Raw genomic sequence first — 23,802 nt, forward strand, 5'->3', positions numbered from 1 at the left:
TGTCAGAACAAAGTAAGTAGAATGTAAATGCCTGGTGGTGTACAGTATCCAGGAAGCCAAGTGAGGCTGCCCCACCTTGGCTCAGTCACACTGTATTCAGCTCCGGCTCTGGCAGTAGCAGCTGTTCTATTGCTGCACTGAAAAAACTGGGGCTCACACTTGTGCTAGCACTGGGCAGAAGCTCTCTGGAAAGCTTCAGGCTATATTCCCCATTTAATGAGTCCAAAATGTACTGACTGTGCTGGCTTGCTGAATGGCACTGTAGGTGTGGACAGGACACAGGAAGGAGTGCATCCAAGCAACAGCTGTCTGAGAGAAGAGTGCTTGGGGTCCAGCTGCAGTGAGCTCTCATGCAGGACCCAGCCAGGGCATTGCTGGTGGCTTGGCACTTGCTACAAACCCATCTGCAAGCTGGGGAGTTGGACGGTGAGACCACCATGGAAGCAGGCAAGTCATCATTGTCATTTATAATGCTGCACTGGAGGACAGCATTCTGGGCTTTACAGTGAATTCACAAGCCCTGTTTTATGCTTATTAAAACACCCTGGTGAAGCTGCTCCTGCAGGATGAGGGCAGTTTGACATTGCTTTGTACTTTTGTCTATCTGCCTGACTTCCTCACCACACTGTCTGCAGCTTTACTGCACTTGCTGACAGTAATCTGTGGTTTGTGGGCTGCACTAGCCTATTCTAAGAAACCATAATTTGAGGCATGTTGGTGATGTGTGCTGATGAGAATGGGAAATACAGGGTGTCGCAGGGGATAGCTGAATAGCAAGGGGACAAGGAGCCCCAGAGTAGCAAGCTTCCTGCAGACTGACTTAGTGACTAACAAAACCATAAAACAAGGAGGAACAAACAATGGGAAGTGACTGTCTGACCACGGACAGGCTTAGTGTCTTGCCTGACCGCTTCCGGCTCAGTGAGTAAGCCTTAGCAGCCAAGCAGAAGCCAAGCTGTAATTGCACGTGAGCAGGCGTAAGCAGTGCCATGGGGTATCTTCACTGCAGGAACTCGTCGTCCTCTTTGGGGAGAAAGGAGTACTCAGAGGAATCTCTCTTCACCACTGCTGGTCTGAGCAATTGGGCAGGAGAAGGAGCCATCAGAAGGGGTGCTACTGTGGCTTTGGCTCTGCTCTGATGCTGCAATGCAGGGAGAAAAATATGAATGCACTTCATGGAAGGAGGGGCTGGCTTCTCCAACAGCTCTCAGCATGCTGTCTTTGTCTGCATGTGCCAGCTGGTCAGCACCTATCTCCCCCATAGCACAAGGATATGCTATACCCCACTCACAGCTCTACCAGCTACAAGTGAATGTTGTTGCTGCCCTATGCTGCTTTCCCTGTACTGTCAGGCTATTGGGGGTTACCCATTTCCCCTCTGCAAGAAGCAGACCAGGAGGACAAGACAGGGTCTACGTAGGCTAGTCAAAGGCAAGAGTCATACCTGCTTGGATTGATGCCGCTCTGGTCGCTGGTCCCTGTGCTGGGCCTGCTGCCTGTGCAGTGGTCTGTACAATATACTCTTCAGGTGTTTGTACAGATTGCTTTTCAGGTGCAAGGGGTTATAAGTAACTTCCACTTCCAAGCTGTTCAGGGCACTCTGCTCAGAAAGAAGAAAGAACCTGGTGGTAATGAGATATGCCAGGTGAAGGCTGCGGGCTTTTATTATCATTATCATAGTTTTTTTCTTTTTTGGGGGGGGCGTGGGGAAGAATTTTTTTTTTTGAGAGATGGATGACACTTCTTGGCATGCTGAAGCAAGATGGGCTCTTTGGTTGTGCTGCAGCCCACAAGGACTGCTCTTAGCTGTGTATAGAGCAACAGGCATCTGCAACCAGGTCTCAGTGGATTTAAGCTTTCCCTTGCAGGATACAGTCCTATCCTCCCCCATGCCTGAAATCAGACAACAAGCTGTAGCACCCAGTCTACATGTTGTTAGCCTCAATAATTCTTCAGTAGATTGCCCCTCAGTAGATATACCTCCATTTGCCCTACCAACTCCACCACATGGTGCTTGCACCTTTCCTTCACAACCAATGCCTTTTCTCTGCTGCCCTCTCAGCCTCAGAAGCTGATAGAAGTTGCCTTCCCACATAGCAGCATTGTTCCAAAGGACAAGCGTTTTTCTGTCTGTGAGGAAAACTGTAGGACATAATGGCTGCTGGGAATAAATTTTGGAAAAGTTCATCATGTTCCAGTCACCACTGGACATTTTCACAGCTGTTTCCTCCTCTGTTCATCTTCTAAGACCTATAGTGAGGAGCCCTGCCCTTTCTGGCATCACCTGAAGCAGACACAGAAAACTCAGGAGAAGAATGTATGGATGCACAAGAGGAAGTGCAGAAGTCTGAAGCTACTGGAAGACATCAAGAGAGCTTTTGTGTTGATGTATCTTATGCCTAAAGCACCTGTCTGCAGTCTGCCATGTTTCCCAGGAGCACGGGAGGTAAGTATGCCTCAGTAGCATTTGCATTCCCTGTGCGTGAAGGTATTGTTACTCAGATCCCTGCTTGTATAGCTGGGATCCTTTCCACATATTTTTGTGTAGGGCCATCAATGACTTACCTCTATAGGGCCCTGCACTCTCTCAGGATGCTCAGCAAGGAGGGCTGGAAAGACTGATGGCATCAGGAGCTCTCTTACAGCGACTGCTTTGACAAGCAGAGTGGCAGAGTCAGAAGGGACAATGATGTAGTAGGAATGCACCACGATGTTCCAGCTTGGACAAGTGTTCTGTGGATCGAGTTTGGCCAAAAGCATCCACTTCCTTTTCTAGATAGCAAACACCAAAATCAACGTGAAAAAAAGGTGCAATAGCCTCTTCCATCAGCATTTTTGCTGTATGGGTTGCTGGGCTCAGGAGCAGAGAGTCATTCATATGTATCAGAATAAGAACACTAATCTGCACTGTGGTTGAGGACAACCTGAATTTTTTCTAATCGAACGCATGACAATTCTTAAGAAAACATCCAAGTTTGATTTAAGACTTGTTAGTAATGGAAAGTCTGCCACATTCCAACCCTTGGTTAACTATTTTCACAGTTAAAAATGCTTGTCTAACTCCTTTCGTGACTTTGCACTCCAAACTGGATTTTTGATAGGCTAGAGCACCTTTAAGATTTGATGTGCTGTATCTTCTTTCCAGTGGTTGCATTGGCTGGAAGGACTTACAAGCCCAACCCTGGCCCATGAGATGAAGCTGCAAATTTTGAAACATGTTTTCTGGTGAAGGCTAGATAGATCTTACTAGATGTGCACTAACAATCCCTTTCTGTGTCAATCCCTCCCCATGAGACTGCAATTTTACACTCACCAGAAGACTATGACATAGAGCATGGAAGCTATGCTGATTTAACTCCAGTTCATCCCAGTCTAGCTGCCAGCAGCTTGTGGGCTTGATGATGAAAGGCAGTCCATACAGTACAGACTCACAGACCCCTTCAGACTTCAGAGCTCTGTAAATGTATAGCTTATGTTAATGAAGCACAGCCAGCATGAAACTGCCAAGACAAGACTGCAGGGGGACGAGTGGCTCAAATGGCTATGGCAGTATCAGCTGCAATACTGCTACAAATGTCTGTAATACTGTGGCCTGCCACTATGAAACCCTGGAAAAAAAGGTCAGTTGCAGTGGAAAGAGCTGCCATCCAAGGCTTTCTTGATGATCAGCATGGAATTCAGCATCCTGCAGCATGCTGCCAGATTCCCTTGTGTCTGTGTTGTCAAGAGCATGCCATGGACCATGTCCAACCCTCATGCATTTTGAATACAAAACAGATTAGTAGTCTGGCTTCTTGGGCAATAGCTCACTCAAGCAGTTACATCCCTTCCTACGTGACTTTAGTATATTGTGGTTATCCTTCACTTAAATGGAGATGTTGTGCTCTGCTCCTGCACACAGCCAGGATCCCACCTCAAACACTACCACATAGATTTCAATACTTAAAGTTGTCCGTAGCACACTTATGCTTCATGACAGAGCTGATAGATACTACGTAGCTGAAGTGCTTTGGATGTGGGCCATTTATGCACAATTACTGAGTGCTCTTCAACTACTGACAGGCTGAGAGTCATTTTAAGAAAAATTGTTCAAAAAGAAGTTCAGAAATTACACAACTTTTTAAATAAAAACAAAGCTCAGAAAAGACACTAGAGAGTATCACTCTTCTTGTTATTCTCTGTGCCTACCAGCAGAGCTTGCTGATGGGAAAGCAAATAAATTCTTACCTGAAGTCATGCAGCACTGTGAAGCTTTCATTGCTTTTTTTGCATTTAGGTAGTGAGAGAACAGCAGTATCATATATGGGGCAATGGCTACAACCTACAAGACTTCACGCTGGAAGGAAACAACTGTTACATAAATAATATCTATGTTTTTACACTCAAAAGTGCTAGTGTTGTGGTAACAGTATTTTTTGACTTTGCACACCTGTCAGCATGTGTGGGATGTGCTAATCCATAACATTAAGAGATACAGGGGATGTGGGTGTCTTACAGTTGAATTTTGCTCACAAGCTCTTTGAGTCCCCAGCACTTAATATTGATATTACTGATTCCTAGTTGAAATTGCACAGGAAGAATTAAGGTTACTTCTATACGAGCCTTCCAGTTACCAAGCACAAAGAACATAACACTTACTTTACAACCTGGAGTTTATACAGCACTGTAGCTGGCCAGGCTGTCATCTGGCAGGATGAATTTGAATCAGATGTTTTCATGGTGCCATCAGCAGTCCCCAAAAGCAGAGCTGGATCAAGCAGTCTTTCCTGTAAATCACACTTCAGGCATACTAGGAGAAGGAAATTGGTTTAGACTGCTGGAAATGGCAACGTGTAGCACATGACATGCTAAAAGCACTTACATACACTTAATGTTTTCTAGCAACAGCAACTATTAAGGGAATCATATAATCATGGAATATCCTGAGTTGTAAGGTCACAACAAGAATCTTTGAGTCCCAACACTTGGCTCCATACAGGACTACCTAAAAATTAAGCCATATGTCTCCCTCTCTGGAAGAACAGCGTTAAAGCCTGTGGCAAAAGAACGCAACAAGCTTTCTCCCAAAGGAGCTACCACATGCTTGAGACATTAATGAAACAATGACTGGTTGCTAAACCGCACAGGCAAGTTCCACTTTTGGAGATGTGTGGCCAGCTGAAGAGGGAGCAGAAGCATCTTTCCCAATGCCACACAGGGTTCAGGGCCATACTATTTCCTGCCAGCTTCTCTAGCCATGTTTGTGGAGAAATCTGCTAGACTGAGGATACCAGCACTGGTATAGTAAGTTATATTGCAAGATACACGTTCCATGGCTTTCTAAAGACTTCTTGAGTGTGGGAAGGTGAAAAAACCTGACTGCTGAGAAACCTGGTTTGTCTTGCTAGCTACAGTAATACAATATATTGATTGTGAAATTCAATGTTATGATGAAGGAAAATCAACTTTTAAGAATAAAACATAATTGTCTGCACTGATCTGGAGGCTGTTATGGTAGCTACTATGTAAATAAAAAGTCACACCAAGCTTTCTGATCTGTTTGCTGTGACACCTATCTCCAACAGCCACCAGCACTGACTGCTCTATGAGCTCTGCTTCCAGTCTAGAGCTAGTCTGTGGACCACTAGCAGAAAACAAGTGTGCTTCTACTGCCAAGGCAATGTGAAGTAGCACATTAGAGCCATATTGGAGCAGCATGGAAAGGGGGGGGGTGCTGGTACTGCATGTGCAGATTTCCATGGCAGCATAATACAGCTAACAGCTACTTAGGGGAAGCACTTCTATCTCCTGTAGCTTTTGGTGTTATCAGTGCTTGCCCAAGTGTGGGTTAGGAACTTGGTGTTAGGCTTTTAAAAGGAAAAACAAACCAAAACAAATATATAAATATATATATATATATTCCTTATAAATATTCCAGTGTGTTGGCAGGTCTAGCTATGTTACCTATTTCAGTTCTAAGTCAATAAATAAAAATACATGCCAAGTCACTTTGTAAGACAGCTTTTACTTAAGTGACCTTTAGCATCAAGCACAAGAAACACAATTTTAGAGCTATGTAACAGCCAGAAGGTCTCTGGCTCTCAGTATGTAAGGCCCCTTTACTTTGATCCAGTGGCTATAAAGTCACATGCTCTTCAAAGCACATCTTAGCTGCAGAATGGAAATGGACTATAGCATCAGCAGCCACAGTACACAACAACTTAGACACATTCTAAGGAGATGGCCCCTCAGACTCAGACAACAGAAACTTCAGACATCTTTCAGTGTCACCCAGAGGCCTTACTTGAATCTCAATATGTAGGGGAACATGCCCAGGACAGGCCTGGGTAATCATTAAGGTTGTGGGAGTCAGGATCCCCTGCAGAGAGGGAGAAAAAAATAAATACTTAGGGTGGTCTTGGGTGCAGTGGCATAGCTGGAGCCTCCTGATGGAAGGAGGAGATGGAGGTGTTCTCTCTCTGAGCCACAGTCATGAAGCCATGTTTTAAACAGCATCTCCAAGCTGATGACATTGTCCTCTATGGTTTGCAGATCAATGTCCATTCCAAGGATTGCAATGTCTGCAGGGAAAAATGGTGAAAATATTTTCAGCAATAGAAAAGAACATTCTGCATTTTCCACTACACTATACCCCATTAGTTCCTCAAATGCTTTCACAAAGGAGGTGCTTCAAAAGCCATTACCGTGCAAATCATAACACAGAACTGTGACACCTGCCCTCTTAGAAGAACTTTGCTATAAGCTGAGCTGCTCCACAGGTCAAATCAGCAACTGTCTTCATCACTGGGGCAGATGCAATTGCTACTACCATCTTCAGAGGAGTAGATGTGACACATTATCTGCTGGAGTAAGTGGTTATCTTAGCACTGACCTTAGGGACTTTTCTTTAAAGTTTAAACCATTTGCTCCTTTTCAACAAGCAAGGGACACTGGATGCATGATGTTATGACAAATCAGAGAAACTGCAAAACAGAAATGCTATTGAAATGGAGTACTTTGTAGTAGTGATGGAAAAGTACTACTCCTCATATAGAAGATGAATGTTACTTTGCAATATGGACCCACAACAAAATTGCTAAACACCCTCAATGCATACTTAAAGAAGCAGCTAGTCACAATCCTGACAAGAACAGAAGCAAAACTTGACCTGGACCTGCACAACACAGAAGACATGGTTCAACACATTACTATTGAAGTACTGGTTGGTAACAACAATCATACAGCAGAACATCCATGTCGGTAAAACAACAGGCAAAGCTATCCACCATGGTTACTTTCATTTCAAATAAGAGAAATGCATAAAATTATGAGGTTTGTTCAAAATAAATTAAAAGAAGTTAAAAATACCTAGCAAGTATTTAAGCCACCATGATGAAGGTGCAGAGCAAATATATATGATCTCTTCACAACATTTAGAAATGGGCAAATGTAGGCTGGACAGCAGAGTCAGGAACTTCATAAACAATATGAAACCCCTCAATATAAATTAAATAAATAAATAAATAAAACCCTTAACTGTCTAAGTAATAGCTGAAATGAGGAGGTGGCATACAGTCTAGCAGATAAAATACATTTTAAAAATGATAAAAAATAAAATAGGTGAAAGTGGGAAAAAATAGAATCTGATGAACAATTTGCAAAATGCATAAGACGTATAATATGGGTGTTTATAAACAGAGGAGAAACAGTGTGTTTACATTACTCGGGTCACCATACAACTGACAATGAATGCATAGCAGAAATAGCTTTTTTGTTTGTTTGGTTGGTTTCCCAAATGTGTTCACCAGTTCAGCTGGAGACTAAAATGCAGTGCTATATTCATCTGCAATGAGAAATCTTTTCTTTATGCCTTAGTATTTATAGGTTGCAAACATGATACTATGCATCCTCTCCTCCATTAAAATAAATTAAAAAAAAAAAAAAAAAAAAAAAAGAAAGGGAGAGAGAAATTCATTAATCTCCCTCTAGATGGCAAATAATCTAAAAGAGACTGTAATCTTCAAATGGTCTGCGACTTGCAACTTGTTGTTTGTCCATCAGAGTAGGATGGCCTAACAATTGTTTCTCCTTGCAGCCTTGAGGAAGTCATTGAGCTCAGGTAGGCTGTACTTCTGCAACAAAGTAGAATCAACTCCTACCCACCACTGTCCTTGCTACTGAAAGCCTTTCCTTCTTAAAGTCTGGTCTGACTGTCCTTGGTTTCAGGCACATTGAATTCCTTTTTTTTTTTATTTTATTTAATAACAGAACTATTACTGTTGTCAGGCTCTTGCCCTGATGCTAGGATCCTTGTTCTTTTTTCTCTGCAGAATGCACCTGGAGACCTTGCTGGCTGTATTTCAGCTGTGATGAACTCTCTAGATTTTTAGATGTAAGTGTCTCTCTGGGATATGCACTTACATATTAATGCAGATGGCATTAGTAGTTCAAAAGACGAAGCACCAGGAAATGCACATAATTTACTTTAACAAATGCTTTATACATAAGTGACAAGGGGAATTAGCTGTGTTTTGAGTGACAGTGTTTTGCAGCTGGTAAATGTTTTAGTTATTTCCTCAGTAAATATTTTCCTATTTTTTAATTTTCTCTAATAGATATGTAGCCACTTATACATCTTAAGTCAACACAATACATGGCAATTGTAAAAAGAAATTCATTGGATTCACTGGTGTCCAAAGGAAGATTGTGTTGGGATGCTGATGCCTGCTGTGTGATGGCTCTAGGAATCCCTGAACACCAGGTATACAAAACCGTTTATTGGTTGTCAGTCTGCAGAGCATATAGAAAAAGGTTCCCTTGGGCTTGTAGAAGATGGATTATGTTCATTAAAAATGTATCAGTGCTTCAACTCCAATGTGTGTATTTTTCTTTTCCCGAAAGACAGATAGGGCCAGCATCGATATGACATAATATTAACCATCATTTGCAAATGGTTTAGCAATACCCAGGCGCTCTAAGTGTTCACAATGGGGTAGGGACAAGACAGACATAGTGATATTTACTGTGAAAACCATTAGAGGCCAGTCCACTGCATCCTACTTATTACAAGTACACACTATTCCCTCTACAAAAGCTTTATGTATTGGTCTCTTTATCAGACTTATATCGTGGTCTCTGCTTCAGCCTGCAGTCTGCCAAGCCCTAATGTTTCACCATTAAGGAAATACCATAGATTTAGTCTATTCCACAGAGGAGTGGCTTTGCGGTTTGAAAAACCAATCCCTACTGCTTGTCACATGGTCTCTGTCTAGAAATTCACACTCCTAGAGAGGTTGCTGTTGTAAGGAAAATAAAAACAGCAAGCATTTTTCATCCAAGACAGGCTGTTCTTCATCTTCCAAGCTATTCTAAGACTTGCTAACCACGGGGCCTCAAAATATAGCTCTTTTCTACCTGCGTTAACCTCGAAATGAGCCTATGAAAGTGGATATCCTGATTCTGCCTTTCTTCTTTCAGTGCTATAGGAAATTGTAACTGCATGTTGCTTTACCTGTTAGGGCAAATGAGAGAGGAAAATTTCTAGCTGAGAGTAAAAACTCAAAAATCAGGTGCTTTCTCACAATGCAGAGTTAGCCTCTCCAAATCTTCTAGGATTTGGAAGAAGCAATTTGTGAGAGTAAAATAACACAGACCACATTCACTAATGGCCCAGTAGGAACCCTTGCAGTGGATTAGAATCTCACTGTAGTATATGCAGTACAATCAAGGCAACAGGATGATATATGTCTTGAAGAGTTTACAGCCCTACAGAAGATCCAAATGAAGAAAGCAGGGTAATACCATATATTCCATGGGACTCTATCATGGAAATACTAGTGTCCCACTGGATTGTTCATAAATGCATCTTGAAACCATGGTATACAAATCCAAGATAATACACTAATGTCCAGACAGGTGTCACAGCTGTTATGTCTTTAATGACTAAACTTCCAGCTTTCTGTCTGCACCTTCCCCAGTGTAATTGTCTGTCTTGATGACAATAGTCAGCAGCATATTCAACACTATATGTATTTATTTCTTGCATACATTAAAAAAAATCCAGCCCAGACCAGATATTTGACAAGCCCAGCTTAATGAGGCTGCTTCTGTGAACCTGGCATTCACCACAGACAACTGTTTCATAGCAACAGAAAATTAGAATTTCATAGTCTGAAATTCAATGTATTGTATCTCCATTTATTTTTTTCACTCCATTTATTGGGCAAAAGGGCTACACAACTTTACTTTAGACAATAGAGAGGGGTTTTGCATGTTCTAAAGCAGTTTTGTGACTAAGAGGCACACAGCATTTTCTGTTTTGTAGTGTCTAGCTTTCCAAAGCCTCTCTGTAGGGTTCTGTGGAACACCAGCACAATGCAAAGTCCTGATAATAATCCTCCTCATCCGAGAAGTCAGCATTTGCAGCTACCTAAAATGCTGCCCTCTTCCCATATGGACTAGATCAGTGTTTGTAAAGAACACCTCAGCCTCAGAGCTGTAGGCAACAGCTCTTTCCAAAATCGTTTTGTAATTTGCAGATCAGGTGCTGTTGGTGCTCTGACGTCCTGAATTAATTCTAAAATCATGTCATTGTGACAGAACCCTGATCCTCTTCCTTATGATTCAGCGACAGCAGTGCTGCTCAGGAAGAAAAACAGCCGTATCCTCAGGGCAGCAGGGAGGAACACTCTCCCTGAGCCCTCTGTTTTAAAACAGGCAGAGTCCAGAATAACCACCTATGCCTTACTGAGGGAGACAGTCCCTTCTGGGCAGGAAGCTTTCAGCATGTAGTAACAGTGCTTGATTATAGAGTTCAGAGTTGGATTAAGCCTGGCCAGCAGCTTACTAGGAGGAGAGGTGGCAAAGAGAGCAACTGTCACCTGTGGCAAAATGCAACCAGTATGTGCTGTGCTGCAAATAAGAGAAAACCAGTGCAAGCTCCTGCTATTTAGCAGTCACTTTATCAGCCTTCATAAAGAGCTGAAATAACTGAGCAGATTTTAAAGTCAGGTAAAATGAAATACAGAAATGAAAACTGCAGTTAGAGCAGCATTGTGTTGTACAGGCTTCTGCACTAAACTATTGTGGTATAGGACTTCTGTTCACCGCCTGGCTGATTTATGTAGAGACTGTTCAGAATCATTTCCTATGAAACAAAAAGACTCAAAAGAGAAGCTATTAGGAATTCCTGGTTTTGAATTTCTCATTACTATAGCTTAAATTCTCACTGCTGAAAGCACACAGATTGGTGCAGAAGTTTTTTTAGAGATAAGGCCAGGAAAAATATCATTCAGGTTCTGGGGTGTACTTACTCAGGACCAAAAGGAATCTGTGATCTACCTAAAACAGTCTCAACCCCTACTCTGACAAGTGTCTAGAAATTTGCTACTGCAACCAGGAATAAAGGAAGAGGAGCTAGAGACAGGTAAGGAAACAACATCCAATATGGTCTGTCATGCTGTAAAAAAATACTGCCATTGCTAGTAACAGACCTTACCCTAACTTTGCAAAGAATAGTGACTCAGGTTTATCGAACTTGTTGTGAGAACCTGTCACATGAACTGAGGCTTGGTATCATGTGTGTCTTGTTAGTGTGGAGTTTGAGTGTGAGATAACAGCAATGGTTTTTAAAATGGAGAAAAACATTGAAAAAAAATATTAAAAAATTGAAAAACATGGACAGTAGGGCTTTAAGGAACTTACTGATAGGCACTTTTACTGGTTACAGAGGATGTATAACCTTAAGAGATCAGGAAAAGATGACCTAAGCACAGAAAAAAAGCAGCAGCAGCTAAGCAAGAATAATAACAGTAACAAAAACAGCTAATCATAGAATCACAGAATCATAGAATCATAGAATATCCCAAGCGGGAAGGAACCCACAGGGATCTTCGAGTCCAACTCCTGGTTCCATACAGATCTACCCCAGAATTCAGACCATATGACTAAGAGCACAGTCCAAATGCCTCTTAAACTGACAGGCTTGGTGCCATGACTATATCCCTGGGGAGCCTGTTCCAGTGCGTGACCACCCTCTCGGTGAAGAACCTTTTCCTGATATCCAGCCTGAACCTCCCCGTCACAGCTTGACACCATTCCCTCTGGTCCTGTCACTGGTCAATAAAGAGAACAGATTGCTGCTTGCCCCTCCACTCCCCCTTGTGAGGAAGCTGTAGGCCACGATGAGGTCTCCCCTCAGCCTCCTCTTTTCCAGGTGGAAGAGGCCAAGTGACCTCAGCCGCTCCTCATACGTCTTCCCCTCTAGGCCTTTCACCATCTTTGTAGCCCTTTGGACAATCTCCAATAGTTTCACATCCTTTTTTGTACTGTGGTGCCCAAAATTGCACACAGTACTCGAGGTGAGGCTGCACCAGCACAGAGTAGAGTGGGAGAGTAAGTGCACAACTTGGTCTGGAAGAGTAACTCTTCCTAGTGCAGAGGAATATGTAGTCTAGGGGCAAAACAAAAGGTTAGTGTTTACCATTATGACTGTCTGAGTGTGTGCTATCCCCACAAACTCTGGGGAGGCATTTATTCTCTTTAATTCCTCAATAAAGCTGTATTGCACATGAAATCATTTTTTGGTAATACCGAGAGATGAAATAGCGTGTGAAGTCCTATGCTAAGTCTGCCCAAATGTGATAATGCTTCCAGATAAGTGTTGTAGTACAAGTGTCTTGCTGTTTTCCGTTTCAGTAGTTCCCACTGAAGTGAGTGAAATTAAATGATAGAAAAAATAGTAGATACTGGACAAAACCAAGAAGTAGTGGTTGTCCTGCTGTCCAAAACCACGATTTTTCCAAGTCCCTTGTTTGTCTTATACTCACCATTGCTGCTGGGCTCTTCTGCTAGCATACACTGTTCCACATCCTCAGGCTCCAAAAAGCCTCTCTTCGAAACCTCAATGACTTGTATTCTTCTCAGACTCACAAGGTCTACATCCTTTAACTTCTTTTCCAGATGCTTTACCATTTCTTTTCCTGACTGGCTTGTCAAAATTATGATCTGAAACACAAATTACAGACTGTAAGAGCTGCCTCTGACCCTAATCCTCTGTTGCAGCAATGATGCTGAGCTGCTCTCTGAATAGCACAAAGGAGAGAAATGTATAATCTATTCAAAAGCAGACTTAAAAGCGTAGATTTTTGAGCCTTAGCTCTTTTGTAAGCCAATATAGTATATTCAGAGGTTTGCTGTGGGAACATCAACAGTATTTGTGCTGCTGTTGGAAGAATATGGAACAACCAACAGCTGCCTTATAGAATATACTTTGCACTTAAGGGCAGTGAGTCAACGTATGTATAGAAGTGCTTCTGCCTGAGTTCTTCTGAAGGAAAGCACCACTTCCCACTCCTGCATCAGTTATAGTTCAAGATTAAATCTGTCTGTCTCACTTGAAGGCTGGATGTGAATTATTAATATATAATAATATATGTGTGTATGTGTGTGTGAATATAGTCTATCCTAAAGGTGTTTCCATAGTAAAGTATAACTTCTCCATCTAAATGTATCTCTGGTGTTTGGCTCTGAGGTATTAAGAGTGAAGTAAGGCTTACGATCTCCTTTTAGGAATTACTGGAAAAGGTTAACAAGGACTGTTCTTGAAGTGGGGGGTGCTGGACTTTCTGCAAGAGACTATTATCATCTGTGGAGATATAGACAGAGCATTTGCTATACTGATGCACAATTATTTATTCAAAAGAACGGATGCATCTCATCTGTAGCTTATCACCTCCCATTTACCCTTTTCACAACCTGATTCACATTAGCACATGCCAGTCAGAGAGCAGGAGAAATATATTACCACATACAAAAGCTGAGATAGCTACTGTAACTTATCTTCCTATTACTACAGTTCCTCAATATAATCTCTGAATACCATTATACTTCTCAATCTGACCAGACTGGACATTGGGAAAAGGCTTTTCACCAACGGGGTGGTTGGGCACTGGAACAGGCTCCCCAGGGAAGTGGTCACAGCACCAAGCCTGTTGGAGTTCAATAAGTGTTTGGACAATGCTCTCAGACACATGGTCTGATTTTTTTTTATTTTTTTTTTGTGGGGGGGAGGGACGAGTGGTCCTTTGGGGACCCAGGAATTGGACTTGATGATTCCTGTGGGTCTCTTCCAACTCGGATATTCTATGATGCTGTGCAAAAGAATGGTCTGCTGGAGACTTGAAAAGTACTATTCATCTTAATGCATGCTCACTGTGTTCCCTGTTCCATAGCTGCTGCTGAGACTTGGCCCCACTGATGCTGCTGTTTTTTTTTTCCCCTCTGAAGTGAGGATTATTCCAAAGAGTACGCATTTTCAATAGTTTTTATAAAATGTTTGGGTTTTGTATGACTGTGGTTTGTAACAAAGTCTACCTCCTATGCCTACTAGCCAGCTAGAAATATTCTTCCCTCTATGTGGTTTTACTGTTGAGAAAAGGCACATTGTCTGAAGACTGCATCTGATTTGCACATGCAAGTTGCTAGTGGTGCTCTTGTGCTACAAATGCTGGCCATCATGGTCCCACACTAAAGAAACTATACTTCTAACATAACCATAACATCTCCTTAAGCACCTCACCTTCCTGCTAGGAGTTCACATGCAAGCATACAGCATCACCAGTATCTATCCATACCCCTGTCCTCTCCCTAAAGCAGCAGCAGGCCACAGGGCAGCAGGGGGGTGGTGTAGCACAGCAGGCAGCCTGGTGCAGCTGCACTCTGGTGAATCCCATCAGAACCTGTAGACTTACATACATCCAGCTGGAGCAGCAAATCATGCACAAGTTTTGGATTTTCTCCTTACAGAGGTGAACAACATCCCTGCAGTCCTCCCACGTTACCTGACCTTGCTTCCAGCAACCATACACTTTTTTTTTATGCCTAAGCTTTAGAAGAAGATCCCTGCTTAGCCAAGCTGGCCTTCTACCCCTCCTGCTTGACTTCCACATTTTGGAATTGCCTGTTCCTGTACTTTTAAGAGGTGGCATTTAAAAAGTGACAACCACTGGTGTACCCTAAAGTCTTCAAAAGCAGATGCCTGGGGGATTTTACTAACTAGTTCCCTGAGCAGCCTGAAGTCTGCTCTCCCCATATCCAGGGTTGAAATTTTGGTGGCAGCCTTCCTCCTATCACCAAAAATTTTAAACTCAACTATTTCATGGGCACTATGACCAATTTGACTGCCAATCACCACTTTACCCACTAGACCCTCTCAGTTTACAAGCAACAAATCTTGGAGGATGCCTTTCCTAGTAGGCTCCCTTATTACCTGTACCAAGAAGTCATCATCAGTTTATCTTATCAATGTATATAACTACCTGAAGTGAGGGTGCAAAGAGGACAGAGCTATCTCTGCTTGAGCCAGTCTTAAATGCTTGGAAAATAAATTCATTTTTCTATATTTTAAAGTAAGTCGTTCTCCATAAATATCTCAAACCCAAATTTATTTCTTATCCATGAGCATCCAGAGATTGCAACATGGGTATTTTGGTGGGCTTAATTACTCTTTCCCTCCCATGGTCTTTAGATATTACACAGACTATCATCTTAATGCGTCAACAAGTGGCAAAGTCACAAGTCTGATAGATGGCTCCTATCATCTTCCCAATGTTTTCTTACCTCAACAGAACTATTTGTTGAGCCTCCTACCACTGTGTGTCTGCTGTATTGCTTGAACTGCTGCAATCCATCTTGCACAGCCTGTACCACTCCATCTCCCCCCTGCGGGAAACAGCCTTCTCTTGGTAGTGAACGGAGCTCTGAAATGCAGGCTTGAACTCGTGCAAAGCTTTCCTTCAGTTGCTGAAAAACAATATTCAATGAAATTGAAACACAAAGAATGTCAACCATAATATGAAATATTTTTCCATAATTTGGAATGAGGCCTTTGAATTCACAGCAGTGAGATAAGACATGGCCCAGGAGCTTTTTACTAGTCATAAAGCCATGAACAGTGATATGAATTGACCCCTGGCCATATCACCATTGTCATACCCATACTCCATCACTCATCAGGCTGTGTACCTCTGGGACCTGCACACTGGAGAGCTTGAAGTCAAACTGCATTGTCAGGTCAAAAAGGGGGTCCACAGACTAATGGGTAATGGGTCCATAATCTGATAGCAAGGAGAATAACTTCAAACATATCCTTCATCATTCTTAATACAGCAGCTGTGGAACTGGGGGGCACAAGGAGAAAGAACAGCAGAAAGTGCTTGGGCTGGGGTACTCCTCCAAAACAGCCTCTCCTTTTGAGACTGAGCTAGTGGGCTGCTGGTCAGACCCAGTAAGGCATTTCTTGTGCTCTTGTAATGCTCTTTTAGAATATGCACCACAGTAATAATTCTCAGAGCAGATGCTGATGGAAGGTCTGTGGACCCTCCTGCTTCAAAAATGAGATACCAGAGCAAGTATTAGAAAAGAAAAGTTATTCTATAATTGTCATTTGAAAACATTTTACTCTTTCATGGAACAACTACTACTCTATAATGGCTGCCCAAGGACAGCTGGTCTGACTCATTATAGCAAGATGAACATTACAAATGCACAGTTTATTAACCTGATGAGTTCCACAGTGCTTCTTTGTGTCAGTCTCATGTACTGCAGGATATTGGGCCATATTCTCACTGTCTGCTATTGTGATTTAGATTACTTATAGTCCAGGGCTACCAAACCCATATATCACATATGTTGCTCATCACTTCCTTGAAGCTGGTATCATTTTATACTGATCACCTAAATCTGTAGAAAGCAGTCTGAAAATGAACCAGGCTGGCCACAATTCTGGTAGGCCCCTTACACTCTGTTTCCCTGAGCCATATTAGTTAAAGCTACCTAGTAGCTGTTACCAAGCCATGTCCTTGCTTTAGCATAGATGTGACAAAGCAAGAGCGCACCCAGGATCCAAAGGTGTGTGGAACATAGCTAGCCTAGCATTTACACACGTCAGCTCACCTGGGCTCAAGAACTCAAAGTTGACAAATAACCAGCAAGCAACCTGGCAAATTATGGCCACAGGGAAAACTACCAATGAACTGTAGCAAATCTGTTTGAAGCAATATAAAACAGTACTGCCAGAAGTCACTTTCCTCACAGAAGAGGCAACAGCTGAACGAATGCTTCATTTGCTTTAGAAACTTGGCACTGATTCATTAAGCAGCTCCTGAGCAGCCATGGTTTACAGCATGGCCTTTTAGGGTGACTGAGTTACGAACCAGGTAGGCTGAAGCTTGTCACAGGCAGCTCGGATGGCTCTGCAAACAAGGTGAGGCAGAAAGATGGGACAGCCCAAACCTCTCGTCAGAATGGTGATGAGCAGTTTTAAGGAAAGTCACCACACTTTATACTGACTGTATTCCACAGTGGGAGAAATGTCTGGCCCATTATCTCAGTTCTCCTGTGAGGCTGGGAACCTTATGTACATGCACAGAGCCATGATGCTCTTCAGAGTGCTATAGTAAAACTCCCTACAGTTCAGATGCTTGCCCTCAATCCCAAGAGGCAGTTGCAGCTCACAGAGATGTAAACCATCTGTCCCAGGTCACGTATTGCTCCTCAGTGGCAGAACAGGGCTCAGCATGTGCTACAGGGCAGCCAAAAGCCCAGTTAACTACCTGTGTGTCTTGGAACTGGCACCGGCAGAGTTGCATTTTCTGTTGCATGCATACAGCTGCTTTAAATATTAACTTAGGCTGGTCTATGCAAGCTGCAGTTTCAACTCTGGAATGTACTTGAGACATCCCTGCTGCCCATCTCCAGGGAAAAAGAGTAGGAAGATATGGTTTAATGGAGGACTTGTTAGTGTTAGGTTGGACTTGGTGACTTGTTGGACTTGGAGGACTTGTTAGTCAGAGGTTGGATTAGGTGATCTTGGAGGTCTCTTCCAACCTAGATGATTCTGTGATTCTGTGAAAATTGCCCATCAGTTGGAGGTGATCTCAGTCCTTACCCACTTACACATTTAAAGTTTCTGTCCCTTTAATGTTCACTCTGCCTCTTGTCACCATCTGTTGTTCTCCATTGTTATTTATTTTATTCCTAGTTTCCCTTTCTTTGGCATCACCTCTCCCTTTCCAGGGAAGCTCTTTGGAGTGCTTAGAGTTAGGCCATTAGAGGAGATCAGTAGGAATGCAGACTCTAAACTCGTGCCTGGGGAAGACTGAAAAAAGGGCAACCATACATGACACTTCCTCATGTACTCTCCCAGCCTCTGTTTTTAGCTCTGGGGGTTTCCTGACCTCATATGATTTGTCTAATAAGCAACCTCCAATATATATCTATCTTGGTTTCTCACTGAGAACTATCAAGTTATTCTCTAGCTAGATCAGAAAATTAAAGTGATAAACATGCAATATTGACACATGGGTACATTCAGAAGTACAGAAAAAGTGAAGGAGCACTAGTATTTCTGGAGAAGGGTGAAATGGAATAGATGTTTAGCAGACAGAGATATAAAATTGGTCCTGTTCTGAGAAGCTACAGAGGACTAGAAATCATTTATAACAAAATGAAAAAAAAGGTCCATCAAAGATTGCCATCCTCCTATACTTTAATGTCCCTAAAAGGGAAAAAACAGTTCTGAAAAACAGCCCTCAGTACATCAGCAGATGTTTGAATAGAGATGGCTTAGTAGGCAGAACACCCAGGCAAAACTGGAGGGCTGTGCCTATCAACATGGCATGCGGTATTGGCCCAAGTCTTTGGGTGGATCACAGAATCACAGAATTTCTAGGTTGGAAGAGACCTCAAGATCATCGAGTCCAACCTCTGACCTAACGCTAACAGTCCCCACTAAACTATATCCCTAAGCTCTACATCTAAACGTCTTTTGAAGACTTCCAGGGATGGTGACTCCACCACTTCCCTGGGCAGCCTGTTCCAATGCCTCACAACCCTTTCAGTGAAGAAGTTCTTCCTAACATCTAACCTAAAACTCCCCTGGCTCAACTTAAGCCCATTCCCCCTCGTCCTGTCACCAGGCACGTGGGAGAACAGGCCAACCCCCACCTCACTACAGCCTCCATTGAGGTACCTATAGAGAGCGAATGCTGGTGCATCACTGCATCATTGTGGTGCCTGGTGCCCCTGCTGAGTGGTGCTCACACTCTCACACTCATGCCAGTCTATCTGCGCCAGAGCTGCTGAGCTAAGGGGAAACTGCAAAGAAAGTGGGTGCCAGGTCCAGCAGTGGCTAGGATGCCCTGATGCCAGCGTGTTAAGGCACATGTGTTAAACTCACGGATGCCAGTGTTGGTCTGGATGTGAAATGCTGGGATGACTTGAGCAAGTGCAGGTCTTTTCCAAGCTTAAGGCTGGGCAGAACCAGGCTCCAGGTCTGTGCTGGAGCTCAGTGACTGTTGATTGGTCACAGGGTCCCTCCTTCCCCAGCCTCATCCTTCTGATTCCCTTCCTCCCACCACCCACCTTCAGAAGGTGCAGTCTGGGTTCCATTAACTTTAATGGCAAATGCTGTGATCTGACTGTGGTCTGAGGTGAGGGGTTTGGCTGTGAGTGCTGTGTGGCTATCCTTGGACAGAAACTTGTGCAAGGGAAAATAGGTTTCCCTTTTCATGTTGGTAATGGTTATGAGAGAATTTCTGTTCCTTCCGTGTAGGGCTGTGTCAGGCATCCTGGAGTTGTCTGTCTCTGAGTTTGGGGCTAAAGATTTCTGCAGGTTTGCCTCCTTTGAGGTACCTGTAGAGAGCGAGTGAGATCTGCATGAGCTTGGGCACACACTTTGCAGGCTTGGACAAGTCTCTTGGACACATTATGGCAAAAGAGTTGATGTGATTACCAATCAAGCAAACAGGAGGAGGGGATACTTTTTAGCTCTCTTTACAGCATTGCTGAGACTGGTATTGGAATGCAGCATCCATCTCAGTGACCATATTTTGAATCAACTTTGAAAAAGACAGAAGAGTGAATACAGGGAGGGGCTTGGAAGTTATTAAGGGACTGTAAAAATGCCTTGCAGTTAGACTCATATTTTTTTCTCTTTCATTTACCAGCTAGAAGATTACAGGGGAACCTGATTATCTCTAGAGGAAGAAAAAGCAAGATATAAGCAGGTTTTTCAGTCAAGCCAAAAGAGGAAATATATGAACAAATCCCTGGAAGCTAAAGCCAATAAATACAAATTAGAAGCTGGCTGCAAGTTTCGCAATGACAATGATTAACCAGTGAAAGAAATTATCAACAGAAGTAGATTATTCTCCATCTTGTAATATCTTCAGATAAAAACTTCATGTCTTTCTGGAGAAAATGCTTTAGCGAAGTATGGCTATTTTAGTGAAATATAATAGCCTATATAATAGGCAGGGTTCCTCTGTCTTAAAAACAAAACAAAACAAAACAAAACAACAAACACCTATGATTATCAGAATGAGTTGTTTTTTACATAAAAAGACAATCTATCATAAGCAGCAGAAGATTCACATGATTCATACGAGGGCAAGTGGGGGGATTGTGTCAGTTGTACTCTAGTGATCCATGATTACTGAATGAGATCTGAGTTTGTTTTCAGCCAGCACAGGTTGGAACAGTGTCAGCACTTCCCTAGTAAATAAAAAAGCAGGTGTTTGGCCCTAAACACATACAAATTAACTTGGACAAAAGGCAAAATCACAGAAAACAGGCCTGGAACAAGTTGTGATACAGAATGCCTAGTCCATCCCATATTTCCATGCCAGAATGGATTATATCTAAACTCATCCTAAGAAGTGTCTGTTCTTAAAGACCCTAATCAGAGTGGTTTCACAATCTCCCCAGTAAATGTTCTCTGGTGTCATCTTAGTTATCTTGTCATGTTCTCTATAACCCATTATGCAAAATGAACAATGCCATTTAATACAGTCTCCTTGCAGATCCCATTTTCTAAATTCATTGTTAGCGTTGGCCTTTGATTATTTTTTTTCCAGTTGGCGTCTGCCTCTCTTGAGATGTGAAAACTTGACAAAATATTTCAGAATGTTTTTACCATTGCTGAATAAAGTGGAAGGGTTAATACTGGGTGTTCATACTACCTTACATAAATGAGAGTGGTTAGTATGACCACAGTAGGATGACTTCTTAGATTCACATGAACTTTATGATGCTTTCCAAACCCAAACTTTTATTGTAGAGCTGCTACTAATTCTCCATCTGTGTTTATTCTGCAGCATATCCCTATGTGAATGAAGCACTTGTTCTTATTGACTTAGATCAGGATATTTCTCAAATTTGGCAAAAATACTTTGAATTCACAGAATCACAGAATCACAGAATTTTTCTAGGTTGGAAGAGACCTCAAGGTCATCGAGTCCAACCTCTGACCTAACGCTAACAGCCCTCCACTAAACCATATCCCTAAGCTCTACATCTAAACGTCTTTTGAAGACTTCCAGGGATGGTGACTCCACCACTTCCCTGGGCAGCCTGTTCCAGTGCCTCACAACCCTTTCAGTGAAGAAGTTCTTCCTAACATCTAGCCTAAAACTCCCCTGGCTCAACTTAAACCCATTCCCCCTCGTCCTGTCACCAGGCACGTGGGAGAACAGGCCAACCCCCACCTCGCTACAGCCTCCCTTGAGGTACCTAAAAAGAGCGATAAGGTCGCCCCTGAGCCTCCTCTTCTCCAGGCTGAACAAGCCCAGCTCCCTCAGCCGCTCCTCGTAGGACTTGTTCTCCAGGCCCCTCACCAGCTTCGTCGCCCTTCTCTGCACCCGCTCAAGCACCTCGATGTCCTTCTTGTAGCGAGGGGCCCAAAACTGAACACAGTACTCGAGGTGCGGCCTCACCAGAGCTGAGTACAGGGGGACGATCACCTCCCTAGCCCTGCTGGTCACGCTGTTCCTAATACAAGCCAGGATGCCGTTGGCCTTCTTGGCCACCTGAGCACACTGCTGGCTCATATTCAGCCGACTGTCCACCATCACTCCCAGGTCCTTCTCTGCCTGGCAGCTTTCCAACCATTCCTCTCCCAGCCTGTAGCTCTGCTTGGGGTTATTGCGCCCCAGGTGCAGGACCCGGCACTTGGCCTTGTTAAACTTCATGCAGTTGACCTCAGCCCATCGGTGCAGCCTATCCAGATCCTCCTGCAGAGCTTTCCTACCCTCAAGCAGATCGACACACGCACCTAACTTGGTGTCATCTGCGAATTCTGATCCTTTCCCCTTAAAGGTCTGGAACAGCCCCCAAAGTGGTAATATTTGTATAATCAACTGGTATACAGGCAATTTCACCATCCAAATTATTGCAGGTGAAGAGTTGTGATTGGTAAGTATGAAGCAGCACAGACAGTGCAGGAAGTAGCATATGGGAGAGTGCAACAGATGGTACAGAAAGGAACAGTACAAAACCTAATTTATGCACATGAGCAACTTCACAGATCAAAAACATGAACCTTCTCCTTTTAAACACCATTCTCTCATAAAACTCACTTCTTCCATGAAGTCTAACAGGCTTTGCTCTTTGAGAATGGTTATTTTTTTAAATATAAATTTGTAGGAAATCATAACTTCCTTTACTGAACTGCAACAACATATTGCATTCATGTTTGCTACATCCCAAGAGACATAATTTCACACCTACCACAAAGGGAAGCAAACATTCCTGCTGGTTCTGTACCACATAGATGCTAAGAAGGGGAACACGGCAGGGACCTGTCAATCTGCATGCCAAACTGAGTGTGTTTTCCAGAGCTTCAGAGAGTACAGAACAAGTGTTGTCCCAGGAAGCTGATGTGACATCCACAATGAGAATCCGTGATGGCTGCTGGCAGTGTGCTTTAGTATCAGGAAATGTTTTCCGTGTTTCTGAGAATAATTTTCTGGAATTCATGACTTCTGTACATAGGTAGTAGACATCCAGTTACCCTTCTGCATCTGAGCTGGAAAAATTGACAAATATCAATGAGTGCGACTCTCCTTTTCCCATTCACTTGAAAGCAATGTGAGAAATAGCAAGCAGTAGTGAATTAGACTTCAATAGCTTTCACCAAAGTATTTGTTCATACTTTAGGATAAACCCATGCAAATATAAGGGAAAATGCATAAGGTCAGAAAACAAAATGGATCAACCAAAAAAAAATGCATAGCAAATATACTTGTGCAGCTGTAACTGGAGCAGTTAATGTTGCTAGCACAGCCATGCCTAGCTCATGGACAAGCTATGTGATACAATCCTCCAGTATGACTCAGGTGTGTGGCAACAATCTCCAGCACAGCAGTGATTTCCAACAGCTGGTGGATAAAAGGACTCTGAACTAGTACTCCTGCTTTTGCAGTGGCCAAGTGATCATACCCAATATCCAGATGAGAACACAGCCCCCACTCCTTGATGAGACAAGTAGCTGTCATATCCAAAAAAGGCCATCACGATGCAGAAATAAAATAGTGCGTATACATCAGTTTTACATCGTGAACCATGCAGAGCCAACCTTTCTTTGGAGTTTCTAACACACAAAGTTAGCTCTCTGCATTAACAAAAGCCTCAATGAATGTAGCACTAAGGTTGCCTGCAGTGTCTCATGTTCAAGCACATGGAGTACAGCAACCGTAAAAATCTGGAATGTCAGAAACTCCAACAGAAAGTATTTTCCAGCCAAGCACCAGCTTTGATTCCCAGAACTGGCTAGAGACACTGGGAATACTGTGTATGGAGGTGGATGTGCTTAACCTGTGTCACAGAGCTGTGCCAAACAATGCAGAGATTTGTCAGAACAGCTTGATGGAGCTGTCAGCATTGCAGACAACAGCTTGCACACGGAAGCAAAGAAAAGCAGAAGGCTCCTGATTTCTTGGATCCCATGTGTGTGGGAAGAGAGGTGGTGCATGTTCCAGTGCCCTG

General features: G+C 43.0%; 1 protein-coding gene across 1 annotated transcript; it reads right to left on the reverse strand.

Annotated features, from left to right (window-relative positions):
• Positions 1-1,000: 1,000 nt before the first annotated feature.
• M1AP (meiosis 1 associated protein) lies at positions 1,001-22,794 on the reverse strand. Its single transcript, XM_032186963.1, has 9 exons — positions 22,546-22,794; positions 15,598-15,780; positions 12,807-12,984; positions 6,387-6,560; positions 4,639-4,789; positions 3,314-3,455; positions 2,566-2,772; positions 1,445-1,600; positions 1,001-1,141 (listed from the first exon to the last, which is right to left on the reverse strand). Exons 1-9 carry the CDS (start codon positions 22,792-22,794, stop codon positions 1,001-1,003), a joined length of 1,581 nt encoding a protein of 526 aa, XP_032042854.1.
• Positions 22,795-23,802: the final 1,008 nt, after the last annotated feature.

This window comes from Aythya fuligula, chromosome 4, assembly GCF_009819795.1.
Source record: "Aythya fuligula isolate bAytFul2 chromosome 4, bAytFul2.pri, whole genome shotgun sequence".
Classification (NCBI taxonomy): domain Eukaryota; kingdom Metazoa; phylum Chordata; class Aves; order Anseriformes; family Anatidae; genus Aythya; species Aythya fuligula.

Excerpts from the sequence above, each read along its gene's own strand:
- M1AP (XM_032186963.1), bottom strand. The coding sequence starts at position 22,794 with ATGAATTCCAGAAAATTATTCTCAGAAACACGGAAAACATTTCCTGAT. Across the intron at positions 4,790-6,386 it reads TGCACCCAAGACCACCCTAA|TATGCCTGAAGTGTGATTTA; the intron begins GTATTTATTTTT and ends TCCTTCTCCTAG. Across the intron at positions 1,601-2,565 it reads GAGTGCAGGGCCCTATAGAG|AGTGCCCTGAACAGCTTGGA; the intron begins GTAAGTCATTGA and ends CTTTCTGAGCAG.